The following is an 18,184-nucleotide window of genomic DNA, read 5'->3' on the forward strand; positions in this document are numbered from 1 at the left end:
GATAAAGTTTGAGTGTCTTCACCGTCTTCCTTGCACTGGATTATGAACAGTAAGCTTGTTGTGCTAAACGTCTCAGAGATTTATTCGGGTTTGCTTCCATTCTTTCCTGCACTTCATCCACTTTCACCTGGTACGACAATCGACTGGCATATGTGCTTTTTAACTTTCACGCAGCCTGTTTCTCTGAACTGCTGCACCAGTTTCCACATCACTGATTTTGAAGGTTTCGTACGACCACCAAAGCAACTTTTAAATGCAATTTGACATTCCCTAAAGGATGCATTCTTGATGTAATGTTCGACGAGAAACATGCGTTCTTCCACAGTGAGCGCCATGGGGTGACCGAGTGAAAACCGTCAAATGTTGTCTGCTGGGTCACGTAATAAATCACATGATACCTGATAACTCTCAGGATCATATTACGTCTTTCTGTAACATTAGGCTACATTAACGCAAAATATTAGGCTCCTGACAAATATAGTTTTTAGTGGATGGGAATTATTTGGAGTTCTCGAAAAAAAAAAAAATCACCTTGTATTTCTGTTTCTCTCGATCTACTGGACTAATATCTATGTCTGTGTTTTAATTTCTTTGTTTGTTAAAAAAACAACAAAACAAGTTTGATCAGTGTGCATTGTCACATCTGAGGCTCACTGATGTGATATGCATCAGAGCCGGGATCCTTTATCCCAGGAAACGGCCGATCGGTTTTGAACCCACTGTGTTCAGTTATTGCTTAATCTTTACCGTTCCCCAAGGTCGCCCAAATAAGCCGAAACTGATGGCACATGCATGCAAGGCGGAGAGATGGAAGATGTTTTCTTACCTTTTAACACTACAAAGACCGGAAATCTTTCCTACCTGAAATTAAGCAAACAAAAAGTCAAATTGACTGTTTTGGCCTTCGTAGTGTTAGAGTTTATTTATAATGATTTGGGGGAAAAGGTGGACGGGACGAGCAGTTTGGAATAAACCATGCAAATCAAAAGACACAAAGAGGGAAAAGAGGGACATGCAAACTTAAATACAACTAGCAAATACCACCCGTTGTTTCGCGGACGTGTGTGTGTGTGTGTGTGTGTGTGTGTGTGTGTGTGTGTGTGTGTGTGTGTGTGTGTGTGTATGTGTATGTGTATGTGTATGTGTATGTGTATGTGTATGTGTATGTATGTGTGTGTGTGTGTGTGGGTGTGTGTGTATGTGTGTGTGTGTGTGTGTGTGTGTGTGTGTGTGTGTGTGTGTGTGTGTGTGTGTGTGTGTGTGTGTGTGTGTGTGTGTGTGTCCTCCATAACTCCAAAACCATGAAACCGGGCAGTCTGCAACTTTGCATGTGCACTAAGGGAACTCCAAGGGAGTGCATGAGTGAAATTTGGGTGTTCGCATTAATTAAAACACCCCTTTTGAAAATAATTAATGGGGTGCTCCTTGTCAAACCTGACAAAGATAGTGGTGTGCCATCTTGGTGAGCACAACCTTACCTCACTGGGGTCTTAAGCCACCACTGTTTCAGCCTACTCAAAAAGCTTTGGCAATTTTCTACAATGATCTCTCACAAACTAATTAATGGATATTATCGAAATATGATTTCGGATTTGAAGATTGGACCGCATGGACTAAATAAGTGTCAATCTGGAGTGAAATCTGAAAATGTTAAGAGATTATTATCGATGTTTATATTTTTCAGGTGTATCCCATTACCAATCAGGTTGCTATTGCTTGTCAAGCTCGCCATTTATCATCAACCATTTCGTTGGAGTACTTGCTTGAGTGCTTAAGCCACTTGACGAGCAATCTACAAGCTTCGATGTTTGTTCATTGCAAGCGATGGTGATACAGTCCGCAATGGTGTAATTGACGTTTATCATCACAGCGGCTGTCGTTTTTGAAAACACAAGTTATGCATTTCATTACATGCCTGACATAAGCGATTAGATTCCACAAGGATTGTTTATGGATGGTTTAAAAATAATGATAATAATCACGTTGTAGGACTTTGTAAGGATATTTCATTTAGAATCTAAGTTTTTGTTTCTGAGTGAAATATGATTTCGCTCAGAAGCAAAACTTCACCTTAACTTCTCTTCGATATCAGTTTCCACTTCCTACAGTTGCTACCATGGATTAAAACTCCATTAAACCTCGTCTAGGTAACCCTCCACCCTTACACCCCCTCTCCCAGGTAACCCTCCATTCTTGCTCCCCCCTCCCCCAACACTTTCCCTCAAGTAGTCCTACATAGTTCAAGTTGAGAACCCCCCCCCCATTCCACTTCAGGTCCCCCTACCTAACTCAAGTTGAGAACACCCCCTTCCACACAAAAGCTGAGATGGCAGAGCACTATTGCGGTTCACCAGAGGACCTGGGTTCAATTTATGATCTGGGCATGTAATTTTCCCACATATGCACATCATCTTTATTTGCCTGTTCATTTATCATTGTATAACTACACCCCCTGTGGTGAATAATCACAGGCGTGGAATTCCCCCCCCCCCCCCGTGGGGTGAAGACCCTTTTGTGGACAGGCCCTTGCTCTCCCATGGTTGCCAGTGAGTGCCCCGGAGGCAGTGGAGGAGAGTGGCATCTGTATGTGGGAGAATTGCATGCTCAGCTGGTGGGTCACCCAGATGGCAGAGCACTGGTACGGTTCACCAGAGGTCCTGGGTTCGATTCCTGGTCAGGGCATGTAATTTTCATATATATATATATATATATATATATATATATATATATATATATATATATATATATATATATATATATATATAGTGAAATTGGGGTGTGTTCCACGACCAAGCAGCTTGTAGAGCGCTCGCCAAGAGACTTAAGCCCTCCAACAAAACGGTTGATGATGAACGGCTGACTTTGCAAGTGATAGCAAGCCAAGTGGGAATGGGACACACCCCAGCACCTTCATAAATGCAAAAACAAAAATTGGCATAAAATATGGAGAAGGAGGGACCACAGCCTTGCCTAAAGTAAAATACCCTTAGTTATTATAAGAATCGCTAATTTCTTTAAATTTTCAGATTTCACTCCAGGTTTCGACATTTATTTAGTCCACAAGATCTGATCCTCAAATCCGAAGACAGATTTTGATTGTATACTTTCACGAGTCTGTAACAGTCCATTCATGGAAAAATCACATCACAGGATGCATAAAACCGCTCCAAGCTCCTAACTTGAAAACAATAGCACTTACAAAAGTGATGTGATACAAAAGTGATGTATACAGTGCTGCGGAAGTATGAAGGTCAGGTATTCGATGATATGAGTGAGGAAAGTGAAAAAAATAATTTGAGTACTTTATCATATATAAACCGTTGCGGCCTGTTCCAATGCAAGGCATATTTGAGAAGGCCAAAACAAAATGGTGGCTGAAGAAACTGGCGAGGTGACTGCAGGCTGACCAAGATAGCACGCCTCTATATTGGTCAGGCTTTTTTTGTTTTGTTTTTTGTGATGAGCACCCTGTTAATTATCTTCAAAGGAGGTGTTTAAACACACACACTATGAGAAAATAATAATAAAACCTAACCCACACTAGGCACCACAGATCACACTGAAACAAACATTTAAATTGCAGGCAAGGACTTTTCTTTAACAATTTGTGGTGTAAGCGCAGGACTTCCTGCAGCCCGTTTCGGAAGCCAACGATGAAATAAACCAGTGAGGAAGTAAGCCGGCGATGAGGATCACGAGGCACGATCAACCCCTCGAAACGTGCACCCTGAACCAGCACTCGTGACCCTCTCTCACAGCGCTTCCTCCTTCCACAGTAGATGATAAATGGGGCTTCTGGGACACCCATTCAAATGAATGGGAGAAAAGAGAAAAGCCTTCTGACTCAAGCCTCAAAAGCTCAAAATAGGAGACTGATTTTTCTCCCCACCTATCCCCTTCCCTCCCATACAGGCAAATGTAAAATTGAGACTATGAAAGATTGAGACTTACTGATTAAAGCACTTCTTCCCCCCCAACATAATCACAGTACTTTTATATTTTCATTCCACTAAAAGAGCGAACCAACTAATATTTGCCCATGTTCTACTTTAGGGAATAACTTCATTTTATCATAACATTCATTTCCATCGAGTATATTCACAAAGAATAACTTGGAACTTTGTTCTTGGTATAAGTCTCTTTGTTGAGCAGAAATGAAATGATAAACTTCTCTTAATGCTCTTATTTGACCACCTACTGAGCCACATATCATTTTGAGATTGTAGTAAATTGTTTGTCCATTGTTCAATCGATAACCATCAAAGTTTTCAGTCCATTCAAGGATATTTTTTTCTTTACATCCTCCAACTTATTTGTAATTAAATTTATCCACTTATTTGTTTTATCCAATTTAACTCCAGTTATTTCTTCAATAAGACTTATCTGATATTTCTCACATTCTTTATGTTTCCCATTTAAATACCAAGGCTGATTACATCTCCACTCTTTGGTTTGGTTATTGCATGGTTCTATCATTTATAAATCAGTAAAAAGACGGTGGTAGCCTGTTAAAATTCCCAACCCAATATTTTAACACTTGTACTTATAACCATAAGGGGGACTATTGATTCAATTCTCTAAAATATATCTTTTATCATCAAAAGCTCCTCATGCTTTCTTATTTATCTCTTCTGCATATAATTGATGTTTATAACTTCTTATTGTATTCTTTTTTCTGTACTCTTCCTTCTTTAAAGTGAAACTGTTGTAATAATGTTTAAAGTTTATTGTTTCCTTGATTATATTTTTCTTTATTCCCTTTCGTTTCTTATCACACCTTTCAATGTTATTATTATCAATATACGTAAAAGCATAAGACCTTGATCTCAATCCTATGAATTCACTCATGACCTCACCCAATTCATCTTTAAACTTACCAATAACCTTTTTATTCTTTGATGAAAACAACACATCACCTGACTTATAATTACTTGTATCATACATATCAATATTATCAATCATATCCTCATAAACATCACTTGTCTTAATTTCTAATATAAAACTATCTATATCCATATATAACAATGACACATTATCCTTATACTTTGATTTTAAATTACTCAAGTAATAGTCATACATTAATGACTTTGACAAGTCAATAATTGTTGTTCCAATATAAAGAGGTTTATCCATTTCAATACTCTCTTTTTTCAAATTAAGAGCACAAAAGTTCTCTGAAAACACCTCCGCTCGCTCAAAACTTGGTCGATTAATTAATTTTGAAGCCTGTTTCAAAGATGAAGCAAGTCTTATGTTTTGTCGATTCCTAACATTTTCCATAATCTTTCCAAATACAGCATTATTCATTAATTTATAAAAGTCCTTCTCAAAATCTGTTTTGCTTCTGTTCTCCTTTTTGTATTAAAATCAATATACTTCTTTAACCAATGACTTTATTTAGATTTCAAAATCCTATGAATTTTCCTCACTCTCAACCCAGCAGATAAATATTGTCTCAAGTTCCTTTGATGCAAAACATAACTTTCATCATTTAATGTAGTAAGTAGTTTTTCTGAAGATTTACCTTTTATATTAAATGACTGTTGATAATCACTTAACCATTCTTTTCTTGGACTTTCTTTATCAGGGGCACAAAGTAGGTCTTTATGTTTGTTATGAAGTTCTTCTGGATATTTAAAATCAACCTCAAAATAATACCCAACTTCAGCTTCATCCAATTATTTTTGAGAGGAGACAACAATGTCTTGCAAAAAATTTTCATAATGTTTTTCTTTAACCCATTTAAGTTTTCCATAAGGTAAAGATTGAGACATAGCCCACCCATACAAATTGTTAGCATCATAATACATCAGGTAAGAGTTGTCCTCATTCTTATTATAATGAGGAAGATATTTGTTATTTGCTTTCGCATATCTCTTGGAACATACTTGAGATATTCCTCCTCTTTTAGCCTTCTCTATCATTAAAAGCATATCTATATCACTGATTAATTCCAAATTCTGTTTTGTCATTTTTAACATAGCACTCCGAGCCAAACCCGGGGCTGTGTAACAGTGAGCGGGGTCGAATCCATAAGAATTTTTATTATGACAGACTTCTAAAAGTTTCAAACACATCAGCCAAGAACAATACATCAGTTTTAAGATACAAAACATGATATTCTCCAAGATTCTTTATTTTAAACTTCTCCCAAACCTTTTCAGCTTGGGTATAATCTCAATCAGAAATATGAGTTTCATTCAACTTGCTATAGAAACTTTCCCTTGAAGGAAGTTGTGTTTCTTTAAACTTCTCAAATGAATCCATATGGATTGAATGAATGAATCCATAGTCATATGGATATATTCCCTTTTGTGATAAGAGATCAATCTCATCTTGATTTGAGAAACGTGATTTAAGATTTGATAAGTTTTTAATAATTGATGCTAAGTTAGATAATGGACTTGCCATAAACTTGAATGTGTCAAGAAATCTGATATGGGTTATGAGGGATGTATGAATTGTTTTTGTGAATGAGATGTATTTTTGATCTGTGTTAGGAATGGCAGAAATATCTCCAGATGTCTTTGAAAGTTCATTTATAAATATATGTGTGTCATAGTGAGCGTTGGTGTGAAGAAAGACAGGAATAAAGTTTGGGGGCTTGTAATTAAGATTACAACGGGAATGAGCTGAACCTCGATATTTTCCAGTAAGATGACAATGATCCCTAACTTTGACCTCTCCCTCAATTTTCTCCTCACAAATATGACAGATACTGTTCTTTCTAAATTCCTTTTTCTCTCCCTTTGTTAATATAATGACATTGGTTGATAGGTTTCAACCATTATTTCTCTTTGTCTTATACAGTTTTTTTCCAATTGTCTTACAAACTCCTCTGAGGCATCTTCTCCTCTATAAAGTTCTAACTTGTATTCATCACCAACCGATGATTTGATATAACAACAGAAACCACAAGGAGTATGTTTTTGATATTTATTTGTGTATGATTTATTTGGATTTGGAGAAACAGTATCTATCTTTTCAAGGATACTTTCACAAACGGATGTTTTATAGATTTGTTAAAATCTTTGAATGATATGCTTGAACCTCTTTTTGGGAAATTGATAACGGTTGATTTATGACTACTACAATATTTCGAATGTTGATTCAATCGTTCTTTTGTATGAAAGGAGTTGAGACATCTCTTACAAGGATACGTTTTACATTTTCTCTTGTATAGTGGTGATTTGGTTAATCTTGATAAATTTTTGATGAAAGCATAATGTGATTTTTCCTTTGACATAAGGTAGAGAAAGTCAATGTGTATTTCATCATTTTTATAGTTGTTTGAAAATTTTAATATCTGGACTTTGTTTGTATCCGTTAATCCATATACATTAACAGATAGATTATTCATTTTCTCAAATTTAGGAATATCTCTCAATGACATTGGAAACTTTAAATGTTTAACATTTAATGTATTCTCGTATTTCTTATAATGTTCAACCCTTTCAGGTTTCCATTGTGGAAGATGAAAGTGGGCAAGAACAGACCATAGAAAACATTTATTATCTTTGTTTTGAATATTAACAACTGCTTTCTTAAGTTTTATCTCTATTGGTTAATCAATATAAGAAGAAGCTTGAAGAGGATCTGTTTTTAAGATGTGTGTATCTAAAAAGATTATTTTTGTCATAGCAAATCCACTACCTACGACAGTGTTATCACCATCTTGTTCTTGTCTCTGGAGTTCATCGAAAACATCACATCTTACAAAATCTTAAAATGCTGAGATAAAGTGAGGGTTTGTCCTCATATAGGGAGTAGTTTCATCACCTTCTCTTACCATATTCAATTTTACTCCCATATAAAACTGAAAAGTTTTCATTTCACTTAAAGTGTTTTTACTTTTAGTTTCAATACTTTGTTTCACCATATCAACAGCTTCCATGATTGAAGATGGTCCAGGGTCTTGAAAGCGAAACAATCTTATTTTTATATGTCCTTTAAATGCCCCATCAGTGTTTTCAATGGAGAATTTAGTGGCACCTTCCCTTTCTTCATTGTTCTTGTTTTTGTGTGATTGAAGGTGTTTATTATAAAAAAAAAAATTTTAAGAATATCATTATCACATCTATCACAAGGTTTTGTTTCTTGGTCAAGTGGAGATATTTGTCTGAAAAGATTGAATGTGTGTCTGTTGGTTTGAAGGTGTTTTTTTTTATATAACATTTATATTCATGATTACAAACATCGCAGTACGTTGTATTTACCATATTTATAGAACACAACTTTGCTTAAAATAAAATTTTCTTGATGAAAATTCCGTTTAATTTATAGGTGAATCTGTGCTTAAAACCATTTTATCCTCCAACTTTTTTCACTAAATAAATACAATGTATCAAGACACAAAAGACAAGTTTCAATCAATCTCTTCATTTGTAAAAGATACTGAGAAATATGTCGAGGATGTAAAATTGAATAAAGATAAATATAACAACTATTGGATAAAAACAATTATAGTGAGTAATATGAGTTCTTCAATTTCCTTCAGTGGAAGGGCTTTTAGTATATCTGGAAGAACAGCAATTAAATTTTTTAATGACATTATTTTTAATCAAATGAAAATGACTTATGTTGGAAAAGATGGTTCTATCTCTGGTGTATCCCAAGAACTGGATATTGATTTATCAAATGATTACACAAAGGCACAGGCTGAACGACAGAAATATAGTATCGCAAGAAAATTAATATGAAAAATGCTTATAAATTAATAAATTATCCAAGCCCGACTGACGCAAATGACGGTGAGATTAAGTGATTTATCACAATATATATCCTTAAATAAAATGGCTGTGTATTCCAAAGATACAGAAGTGTTGATTTTATCTCCGGGTCATACAGAATTCACAATTACAATTAAAATAAAATTTTATAAAGAAGGGCGTATCGTTTGTATGAGAGTACAACAATGGGGATATAATATGAATGATTTCCGGTATTAAAATTAGGAATAACAAAGGAATAAAATTAACCTCGAAGACCTGGAACAATAAAATCAGTCTCGAAAGGAAGAATATTATCCACTTCATGCCGAGAATGAGTTTTGTGGAAGCACGATTAGCAAACAACAAATAAAAGAATTTAATAAGGATAAAATCAATAATGGTTTTGCCATAGTTTATATCATGAAAACACAAAGAACAGGATTATATATAATAAGTAAGGGAATACAAACTGATTTAATTATAGGAAGATGGGGAGGTATTTCCTGTCATTATATTAATCTGTCATATATTTCTGATACATAAATGACAGCAAGAAGGCTTCAAGGAAATTATCATTTCTGTGTCCAAGCATACCTTCAAGAAAATGGGATTCGGTATTTTAATAAATATGCCCTACAACATAGGAATAACGTATTTTCAATAAAAGATTGGCTTTATACTGATGTTACTAAACCAAAAACTTTGGATTTAACTAAAATGTTGAATAAAAATAATGAAAGAATTTTAAAGTTAAGAAAACGCAAGGCACTTTTAGAAAATCAGAAGAAATTTTATTAGTTTCCTATTGTAAAAAAAAATATTTTGGATGTAGGAATATCAAGTAATCCAGATAAATATGTGTATGATATTCTATGAGGTGAAAGTGTTTCAAGGATAGTAAGGGATGAGGAAGGAGTTGAAGAAACTGAGAAGAGAGAGAAGGAGGAGAGGGAGAAGAGAGAGAGAGAAGGAGGAGAGGGAGAGGGAGGAAAGAGAGTGAATAAATAAATATAAAAATATGGAAGCCATTGAGATGATAAAAAGATCAAAGGTATTACAGAAAATAAATAAACCTCAACGCACCGAGGAGGAAAACAAAGAATTGGCAAGTCTATTAGAAATATATGCATCAAGACTATTAACATCGGTTTCTGGGAGAAGATTTAAATGAGAAAGTGGAGATAAAGAAGAGAAAGAAGGAAAAAGATTATATTATTGATGATGTTGGTGTAATTGACTTTGATTAAAGTTTTACATTTTTTTCTTAAATAAATGGAGGAGAGAGTGAAGACATTTCTCAGGATTCTTTATGTATTAAAAATTAAGATTCAAATGTGCATGTTGGAAACTAAAAAGGTTTTTGCACTCTGTCGGAATTTTTCACATAAATAAATCAGTTATTGTCTCAAATGTAAAAAGAAAACCAAGAGTAAAAAATATCTCGTATGTTAAAAGTAAAAATAATAGGGTTATACAAAAAGGTATATATTCGGTGTGTGGCTCAAAAAAGAGTGAATTCACCAAACACAAACGAGGGGGAGATATACAAAAGTTTTTATCAGGAAGTAAATTTACAACAACTGGAATACCAGGGGAATTACATCGACCAGGCTATTCTTTCTGTGGTACAGGAACAAACTTGAATGAAAGATTAGATGAGGCTGACAATCCGAAACCGTGAAGCAAACCTATCAATGGGGCTGATGAAGTGTGCATGAGGCACGATATTGATTATGGAAATAGCACAACATTGGAAGAAAAACATGAAGCCGATAGAGAAATGTATAATTTGTCTCTGATACAAAATCCAACTTTGACAGAAAAAGTTGATTGGTTCATCGTGAAGAAGATGATCAGTGCTAAATTGAAACTTAGGCTCGGAAATTCAAAATATACCATCAGAGATGGGGAATCCCCCGCTATTGAATGAAAAAGGTCATACATATTCCAGATAAAGAGGGAGGTGAATTGGAAACAAGACATCATTTGATCATCATCTCGAAAAAGTTCCCCAGGGGTGAGGAACGTAGTAACCAAAAATAACTGAAATCAGATAAGCGGTTTTCCATTTATTACAAAAAACATTTTTTTCAGGATGGCCGCCCGAGTCGGCCATCTTGGATCCGGCCACGCCCAAAATCAATAGGGTTCTTCCTTTTCAGGTGGTACATGTGTGACTCAAATTTCAAATCGATATGGCGAAAAAACATTTTTTTCAAGATGGCCGCCCCAGTCGGCCATCTTGGATCTGGCCACGCCCAAAATCAAAAGGGTTCTTCCTTTTCAGGTGGTACATGAGTGACCCAAATTTCAAATCGATATTGCAAACAGTTTATGAGTTATCGCACTCACAGCTATAAATGTCGACGCCCGGACGGACGGACGGACAGACAGCCGGACGACCTGGGTGACAACAATATCCCCCTTCCGCTATGCGGCGGGGGATAAAAACTTATAGGCTCTAATGATGTCATTAACATTGAAGAGCAATTAGCTGATGATTAACATAAACCAATAATCACAAAGTTTCATGGAAGGAAGGTTTATTCCAAGGAAGTTGATTATATCTGGTCCGCTGATTTAATTAAACTCAATTATGATAAGGGGTACAAGTATGTTTTAACGGTGATTGATTTGCGTGGGTTGTTCCTTTGAAAAACAAAACAGGGAATACTCTTATGTTCGCTTTCCAACAGATATTCAATAAAAGCAAGAGAAAACCAAAAAAAATAGTGGACTGATGAGGGTACAGAGTTCTACAACAAAACATTTATGAATTTTCTTAAAAATAACAACATTACAATATACAGTACCTTTAAATAAGGAAAAGCGGTTGTTATTGAGCATTTTAATCGCACTTTAAAAGAGAGACTATATAAAAAAATTCACTTAACTCGGTTCTCAACAATGGTTATCTTTAATTCAGGACATTGTAGATAAGTACAATGATACGATTCATACCTCAACAAAAATTAAACCATCAAATACATTTACAAAATTAAAATATGAAAAAGAGATTAATGTCAGAAAGCCTAAGTTCAAAGTTGGTGATATAGTAAGAATATACAGGTCCAGCCATTTTTACAGCCATTTTTCCCTGCTGAGCATTTTCCCTGGGGCTTGCCTGGGCTTAACTTTTTCTTGAGGCAATGTTTTTTTCATGGCCGGATGCCCTTCCTAACGCCAACCCTGGTCGCCTTTTTCGACACACAGGGATATGGTACACCTATTCTAACCGGGGCATACACCGGGACCAGGACACTGGTACTCATTTTGCCGACCTTGGAAGGATGACAGGCCGAGTCAACCCCCTGGTGTTAGTTCAGCAGCTAATAGGGGCTTGAACTCAGGACCTTAGGATCCCAAGCCAGCCACCCTAACCACTTAGCCAACACCAGGCTCTAGTAAGAATATACAGGTGGAAATCTCATTTTGAAAAAGGTTATCCTGTTACGAATCTGGCAGCCATGAGCACTCAACATTCAGGTTCCCGTAGCTCAGTTATTTCGTTAAGTAAATGTGGATAGATAGCTCCCTTTCCGCTATGTCTAATGGGAATTAAGTGTACGTGCGCTGCGAAGTTATTTTATCGTTAGGATTTTTCCCCAACAACAATAACCCTCTGCTCGCGGCATTGTCCGCACTCTTCGAGCGCTCGCCGGCATGCGGGCGTGTGCGTGAGCGGAATTCGATGCCCCAGGCGGTGTGGATTTCGCACCAAATATGGTCACGAAGCGTTTCGCTCTGGCTTGGCCCCAGATATGGGCACGGAGCACTTCGTTCTGGCTTCGCGCCAAATAAGGGTATGTGTCATTTTCCTCCCAATGGACAACGCGCGGACCATAGCGGGGGCGGTCCTCTTCAAGAAGGCGGAGCCGAGACATGCCGCCATCCAATGGGAGCAGGCGACGGGGGAGCGGACCCCACCCCAAAAACGACGGGAAAAGATTGATGATTGCGTCCCGTCTGCTTGAGCGCTCTTCTGTCTGGGTCTGTGGCTGACTGCATCCCGCGCATCCGAGGCATCTCGTCTGGCGCATTACACCAAGCGGTCGACCATCTCATCACAGGAGATCACCTCGTCTCACCTCCTCTGGGTTGGGCTGCCCTGTTCCGTTCTTTGGCACTTGGTGCTCCGGGAAGGTGCGGTCGTCCAGCCGCGCGAACGCGGCCAGAAGCCAGCCATGTTCTCTTCCCTCAGCTCGTCTTCCCTCCAGAGCTGAAAGGGCAATAAAGACCTCGAAGTCCATCTCTTTCTGGGGTATTTGTGTGCGTGTGTGTACGTGGGCCCTGTCTCTAAATGGAATTGTTTAAGGAATTGTTGATTCCCTTATTTATTCGGACAACTCTGCCCTTACGTGCTCCCCTCGTCCCCCGGTTATTGTAAATAAATCCCCCTATTGTTGAATGTCCCAGCTCATTTCCTGTCATTTCTATTATTAGCTTAGCACGGTGCGTGTTGAGAAATAGCGAGGCAGTAAATTGTTAATTTGGACTGACGGGCCTTGGTAACCATCCGCTCGGGTTACACACGGTTCAGGCACGGTAACGGCTCATCCTGCTCGAAGTCTGTCGAGGGTGTTAATTCCCCGGTAGCTTTGTCGCGTGGGTAATTAGGTATATTGAAGTTTGGCAATTAACCCTACCCCACGCGGTCGAATTATTGGCGATTAATGGTCCTGTGAGGGACCCGTGCCTTTCGGACTTATCCGAGGGTCACGACCTAAATTCTGGTGTGTTCAGTGGAGCTGACTCTACTGCTCCCTCTAGCGGTCGTGCTCGCCACCGAGACCCGGCCCCACAACAATACCAAGCGATGGACAAATGAACTTTTTTAAATTATTGATGTCGTCGGTCCAGTTCCTTGGACTTACAAATTATGTGATTTAAAGGGGAAAGAGATTTTAGGTTCATTTTATTCACAGGAATGACAAAAGACAAAGTTGTTGTTCGTCTTTCGGCTGCTCCCGTTAGGGGTCGCCACAGCGGATCATCCGTTATGATCCGTATACTAATTTGGCACAGGTTTTACGCTGGATGCCCTTCCTGACGCAACCCTGGTCGCCTCTTACGACACAGGGATAAGGATTGGGTTTCGCCATGATTCCGGGCTGCCCTACACCCTCTCATAGCGTGGCCCAGCACAGAGCACCCGTCCTCAAGCGATCCTCCAACCCAAGCCTCCGAGTAGCCGAATTACAGGCGCACGCCACTACGCCCGGTATGAATGACAAAAGACAAAGATAAATTGAAAACATTTTTTTGAACCGCCCCCTTTTTAACTCCGCCCCTTTTGGACTCCATCCAAACAAGCCCCACCCACACAAACCCCACCCACAAAAGCCACAACCACACAAGCCGCATCCACACAAGCCACATCCACACAATCCCCACCCACATTAGCCACATTCATGCAAACCCCACCCTCATAAGCCACATCCACCATATCCACATAATTAGTGATTAGTTTATTCGTTCCCACACACATGTTTATTTAATTTTTAAAAAATTGCTCCATCCACACAAGCCACATCCACACAAGCTCCACCCACCCAAGCCCCACCCACACAAGCCCCACCCCCCTGTGCACCCCCACCTTTGACCCACCATCCCACCCCACACACAAACAGGGAGGGGAGGGGAGAGGGATGAGCGGGTGGTGGGTCCTTGGGGGAGCACACCTACCCCCCACCCCCTTTGACATCTCCTTTATTCTTTTCTTGTAATTCAAAATCAGATAATTATAAGGAAAGTATTTATAATTAAACAAAAGTAATAACATTGAACAAAATCTTCTTTCGCAGTAGTCTGATGATTTGTTTTGGTTTTGAAACTCGATCAACATATTCTGTTCAAAACAAAGAGTGAAGAACAATTAGGGTATATTAAGATGATTATATAATGATATGAATAAAATAATAAACATAACATTTACCTCCAGAAGATAGAGTGTCGTGTCAGATTCCTCTGGAAGATTAAGTTGTGTGTTTGGTTCATCCAGACAGGTGTTTAAACTGAAAAATAAAAAATAATAATAATAATGAGTCAAAGACAGAGATAGAGACAGAGACAGAGACAGAGACAGATACACACACACACATGCACAACCACAAATACACACGCATGCGTGCGCGCGCACACGTACACACACACACACGGAGGCAGAGATAAAGACAGAGCGAGAGAGACAGAGACATAAAGACACACAGAGAGACAGAGGGATAATTTCTCACCAGCCAACAAAAATGTCATTCAATTCTCTTCTGAACGATCGAATGTCTTCAAGGAAGTCATTCATTTTTAGCCACTCGTCATGTAATTCAAAGGCCTCCTGTTCGAGATCAGTTATCAATGATGTTCTTATTGGGGACAACCTGTTAGAAAAAGACACACAATAATTATTGGTTGTATAGTGATTTGATTCTGTATAAAACAACAAACAATGAATTGGGTTAAGGATCTCACCTGTCATCTTGTGAAAACCATTGATCCGCAAGTTTGGAGAAATTATCTGCACAATCCATTCTCTAAACAAAACATACGAAGCCCGAGCATACGAAGCAATAAATAGCCTCCTGTTGATGACGTCATAGGAGATTACACAACAATGGGTTTTTCAGGGTGTGTCCCACATAGGAAATGACTTCGGAATTTTTTTGGGTTTGGTTCGGGCGAGGCAGCTTGGCTGAGTCCAGACTGACTCATTTTAACACGAAAATGAAACAGCTTGCTTTGAATGATTTTGAGAAAACTTACGTTTAAAAGCTCTTTTTGCTTGCTTTTAGCTGAACTTTGTTCTGTTAGTGTTCTGATGATTTAAGATATAACCATGAGAGACATGGGCACAGAATACTTCCTCATTTTCACAGTACGACTGTGCTCTTAAAGGCACTTCCCCATTTTACAGAACCGAAGGAGAGATAGTGAACTTCCCTTTCCTTCGTGCTTGAAGAGATAAAGTCAATATACTCGATGGAAATGAATGTTATAAGAAAATTAAGTTATTCCCTAATGTAGAACATGGACAAATATTCGTTTGTTCACTCTTTGAGTGGAATGAAAATATAAAAGGACTGTGATTATGTTGGGGGGAAGAAGTGCTTTCATCAGTAAGTCTCAATCTTTCATAGTCTCAATTTTTCATTTGCTTGCATGGGAGGGAAGGGGATAGGTGGGGAGAAAATCAGTCTCAATTTTACATTTGCTTGTATGGGAGGGAAGGGGATAGGTGGGGAGGAAAATCAGTCTCCTATTTTGGGCTTTTGGGGGTTGGATCAGAAAGTTTTTTCCCCGCCCCCCTCCCCATTCATTTGAATGGTGTCCCAGAAACCCCATTTATCATCTACTTTCTACTCCTTCTCCAAGCCAGGAGCTCTGGTGTGTCCTTACTCTTTGCTTCCTTTTGTCTTACTGAGCAGTCATCCTTCAAGCCGTCCCAGCCATGGGGTGGCCCCAATAAAAGTAAATCCATTGCTTCCGGCCCTATAGTGCATTATGCCAGCATGACTGGCACACACTGGCCAGACAGATCATGATGGCCTTTTCACACACGTGTGAGCCATGTACCTTTTGTGATGGGAGTGATGGGAAGTCCTCACCTGACCCTGCCTACAAACAAGAGCTGTTTACACATACAATATTACCCTGACTATCCTGTCTTTAAATTATGTATGCTGCCTCCTGAGTGTGACACAAAACAAAACGAGTTACTCTGACAGGTCCCTGTTACATGGCAATCCAACTTACTTGAAACACCCAGACCATGTTACATTTACCAAAGCCTATGGTAATATTTGTGTGTTGGCTGTGTTTTCCTTTGTTTATGAGTAAAATTAAAATTGATCCGTGTATATAAAGGCAGTGCAAATAATAGTGTTTGTGAAAAGAAAAAAAACCTTACAAGTCCATAATCTCGTCTCCTGTCCCGTGGGCAGAAATCACATCTTTTTACCTTATGATTAACCCTTTGAACCCTAGCGGCCGTTTTACCAGCCGCTATTCAAACCTCCATCGACTCCTGCAGCCGGTTTACCAGTCGCTATTCAAACCTACATATACCTGAGCGGCCAGGTTACCGGCCAATATTTAAACCTCCATATTCCCGAGCGGCTAGATTTTTCTCCAGGGAGCCCAGGGTGGGGGAGCCAAAACTCCAAGGAGCTCAGGGTTTAAAGGGTTCAATCATTTTTTTTTTCAATCCCTTCAATTATTTTCTCTCTTTCCATCAAACAAACCTTAAAGGTGACAACATCGTCCAAGGGCCAGCAAAGGGCATGCCGGAGCAACACCATCGACTCATCAAAATAGTCTGCCAAGAGGACTATGCCAAAGATGTTGTCGAGGCTGGTGAAAATCTTCTGGAGTTCAGTTTGCGTTGGCTTTTTGTGTGGATCCAGCCCAAGGTCAAACCACATGAGGTTCCGGGCATAATTATTCCCTTGGGCACCCGGATGGAAAAAATGTAGAGGATTCTGCATGAAGGAGTCGAGCGAGCTGACGTTGCGGAATGCCGAAGCTGTAGATTTGTAATATGAAAAGGCTGAAGCTGCTACTTCCACAGGGTGCCTTAAAATGGTAAAGAAGAATGTGTCTGGGTGCATGACCTTTTTGACCTGCCACAAAAACCAAGCATTGAGGATAAACTCTTATAAATGAGACTTGGCATGATAATCACAGTTATGGTATTCTTTTATCACAATGGTTATGCAAAAATATCAAATTCTTGTCGTTAAGCAGACTTCATATATACAGTGTCTGCAAAAGTATTCACTTCCCTCCAAAGTTTTCACATTTTGATGCCACCTGAGTTTATTTCACGATGCTTTCAAATAAAACTTAATATATATAATCTTCATGAACTACTCCAATTTGTTAATACTAAAAAATGCAGATAAATGTGAATAAGTTAGATTAACAGAGAAAATCAGATGATTCTCAGCGACATAAGTATTCAACCCCTTTGCCTAATTAACCCTAAATCACTTTAGGAGGAAATTATTTGTTTGAAAGGTTACAAAATAAATGTCAGAGGTTTCACCTGTATGTAATCAGTGACTTAAATTAAAAATAAAAATTAACTCTCCACTTTTTCCATGGAGTTTTAGGCAAACATGCCTCTAAACATGAAGACCAAAGAGCTTTCCAAAGAAGTCAGACATAAAGTGGTGGAGAAACACCATTTAGGAGAGGGTTAGAAGAAGATTTTAAAGTCACTCGTTATCCCTTTGAGTACGGTGAAATCCATCAATCAGAAGTGAAGGACGTATCATACTATCTAGACTTTACCCAGATCAGGTCGCCTACCCAAACTCAGCAGCTGGGCAAGCAGGAAACTGGTTCAGGATGTCACTGTAAATCCAACAATGACTGAAATATCTGCAAGGCTCTATTTCCGAGATGAAGGTCAGTGTTCATCAATCAACAATATCCCATTCCCTTCACAATGCTTGCCTCTAATGGACAGGTGGCAAAAA

At 38.5% G+C, this 18,184-nt stretch overlaps 1 protein-coding gene and 1 long non-coding RNA gene across 6 annotated transcripts in view; both read right to left on the minus strand.

The window, feature by feature from the left end:
* LOC147009341 (galactose-3-O-sulfotransferase 2-like) overlaps positions 1-18,184 on the minus strand; it is a 91,290-nt gene that overhangs the window by 3,336 nt on the left and 69,770 nt on the right. For 4 of the 5 annotated variants that reach the window (XM_085862018.1, XM_085862017.1, XM_085862020.1 and 1 more), the window contains one exon: positions 16,946-17,323. The exons of the other annotated variant lie outside the window; for it this stretch is intronic. In XM_085862018.1, the coding sequence (XP_085718144.1) occupies positions 16,946-17,323 (378 nt within the window). The remainder of the gene's footprint in view (positions 1-16,945; positions 17,324-18,184) is intronic. 5 annotated transcript variants of the gene reach the window in all.
* Positions 14,348-16,939, minus strand: LOC147009342 (uncharacterized). The gene is made up of 3 exons (XR_015052873.1): positions 14,945-16,939; positions 14,647-14,725; positions 14,348-14,559 (listed from the first exon to the last, which is right to left on the minus strand). It is a non-coding gene; the product is annotated as an uncharacterized LOC147009342 (long non-coding RNA).

Source organism: Eptatretus burgeri, chromosome 17 (assembly GCF_056783735.1).
Source record: "Eptatretus burgeri isolate ZD-2024b chromosome 17, Ebu_testis_v1, whole genome shotgun sequence".
Classification (NCBI taxonomy): domain Eukaryota; kingdom Metazoa; phylum Chordata; class Myxini; order Myxiniformes; family Myxinidae; genus Eptatretus; species Eptatretus burgeri.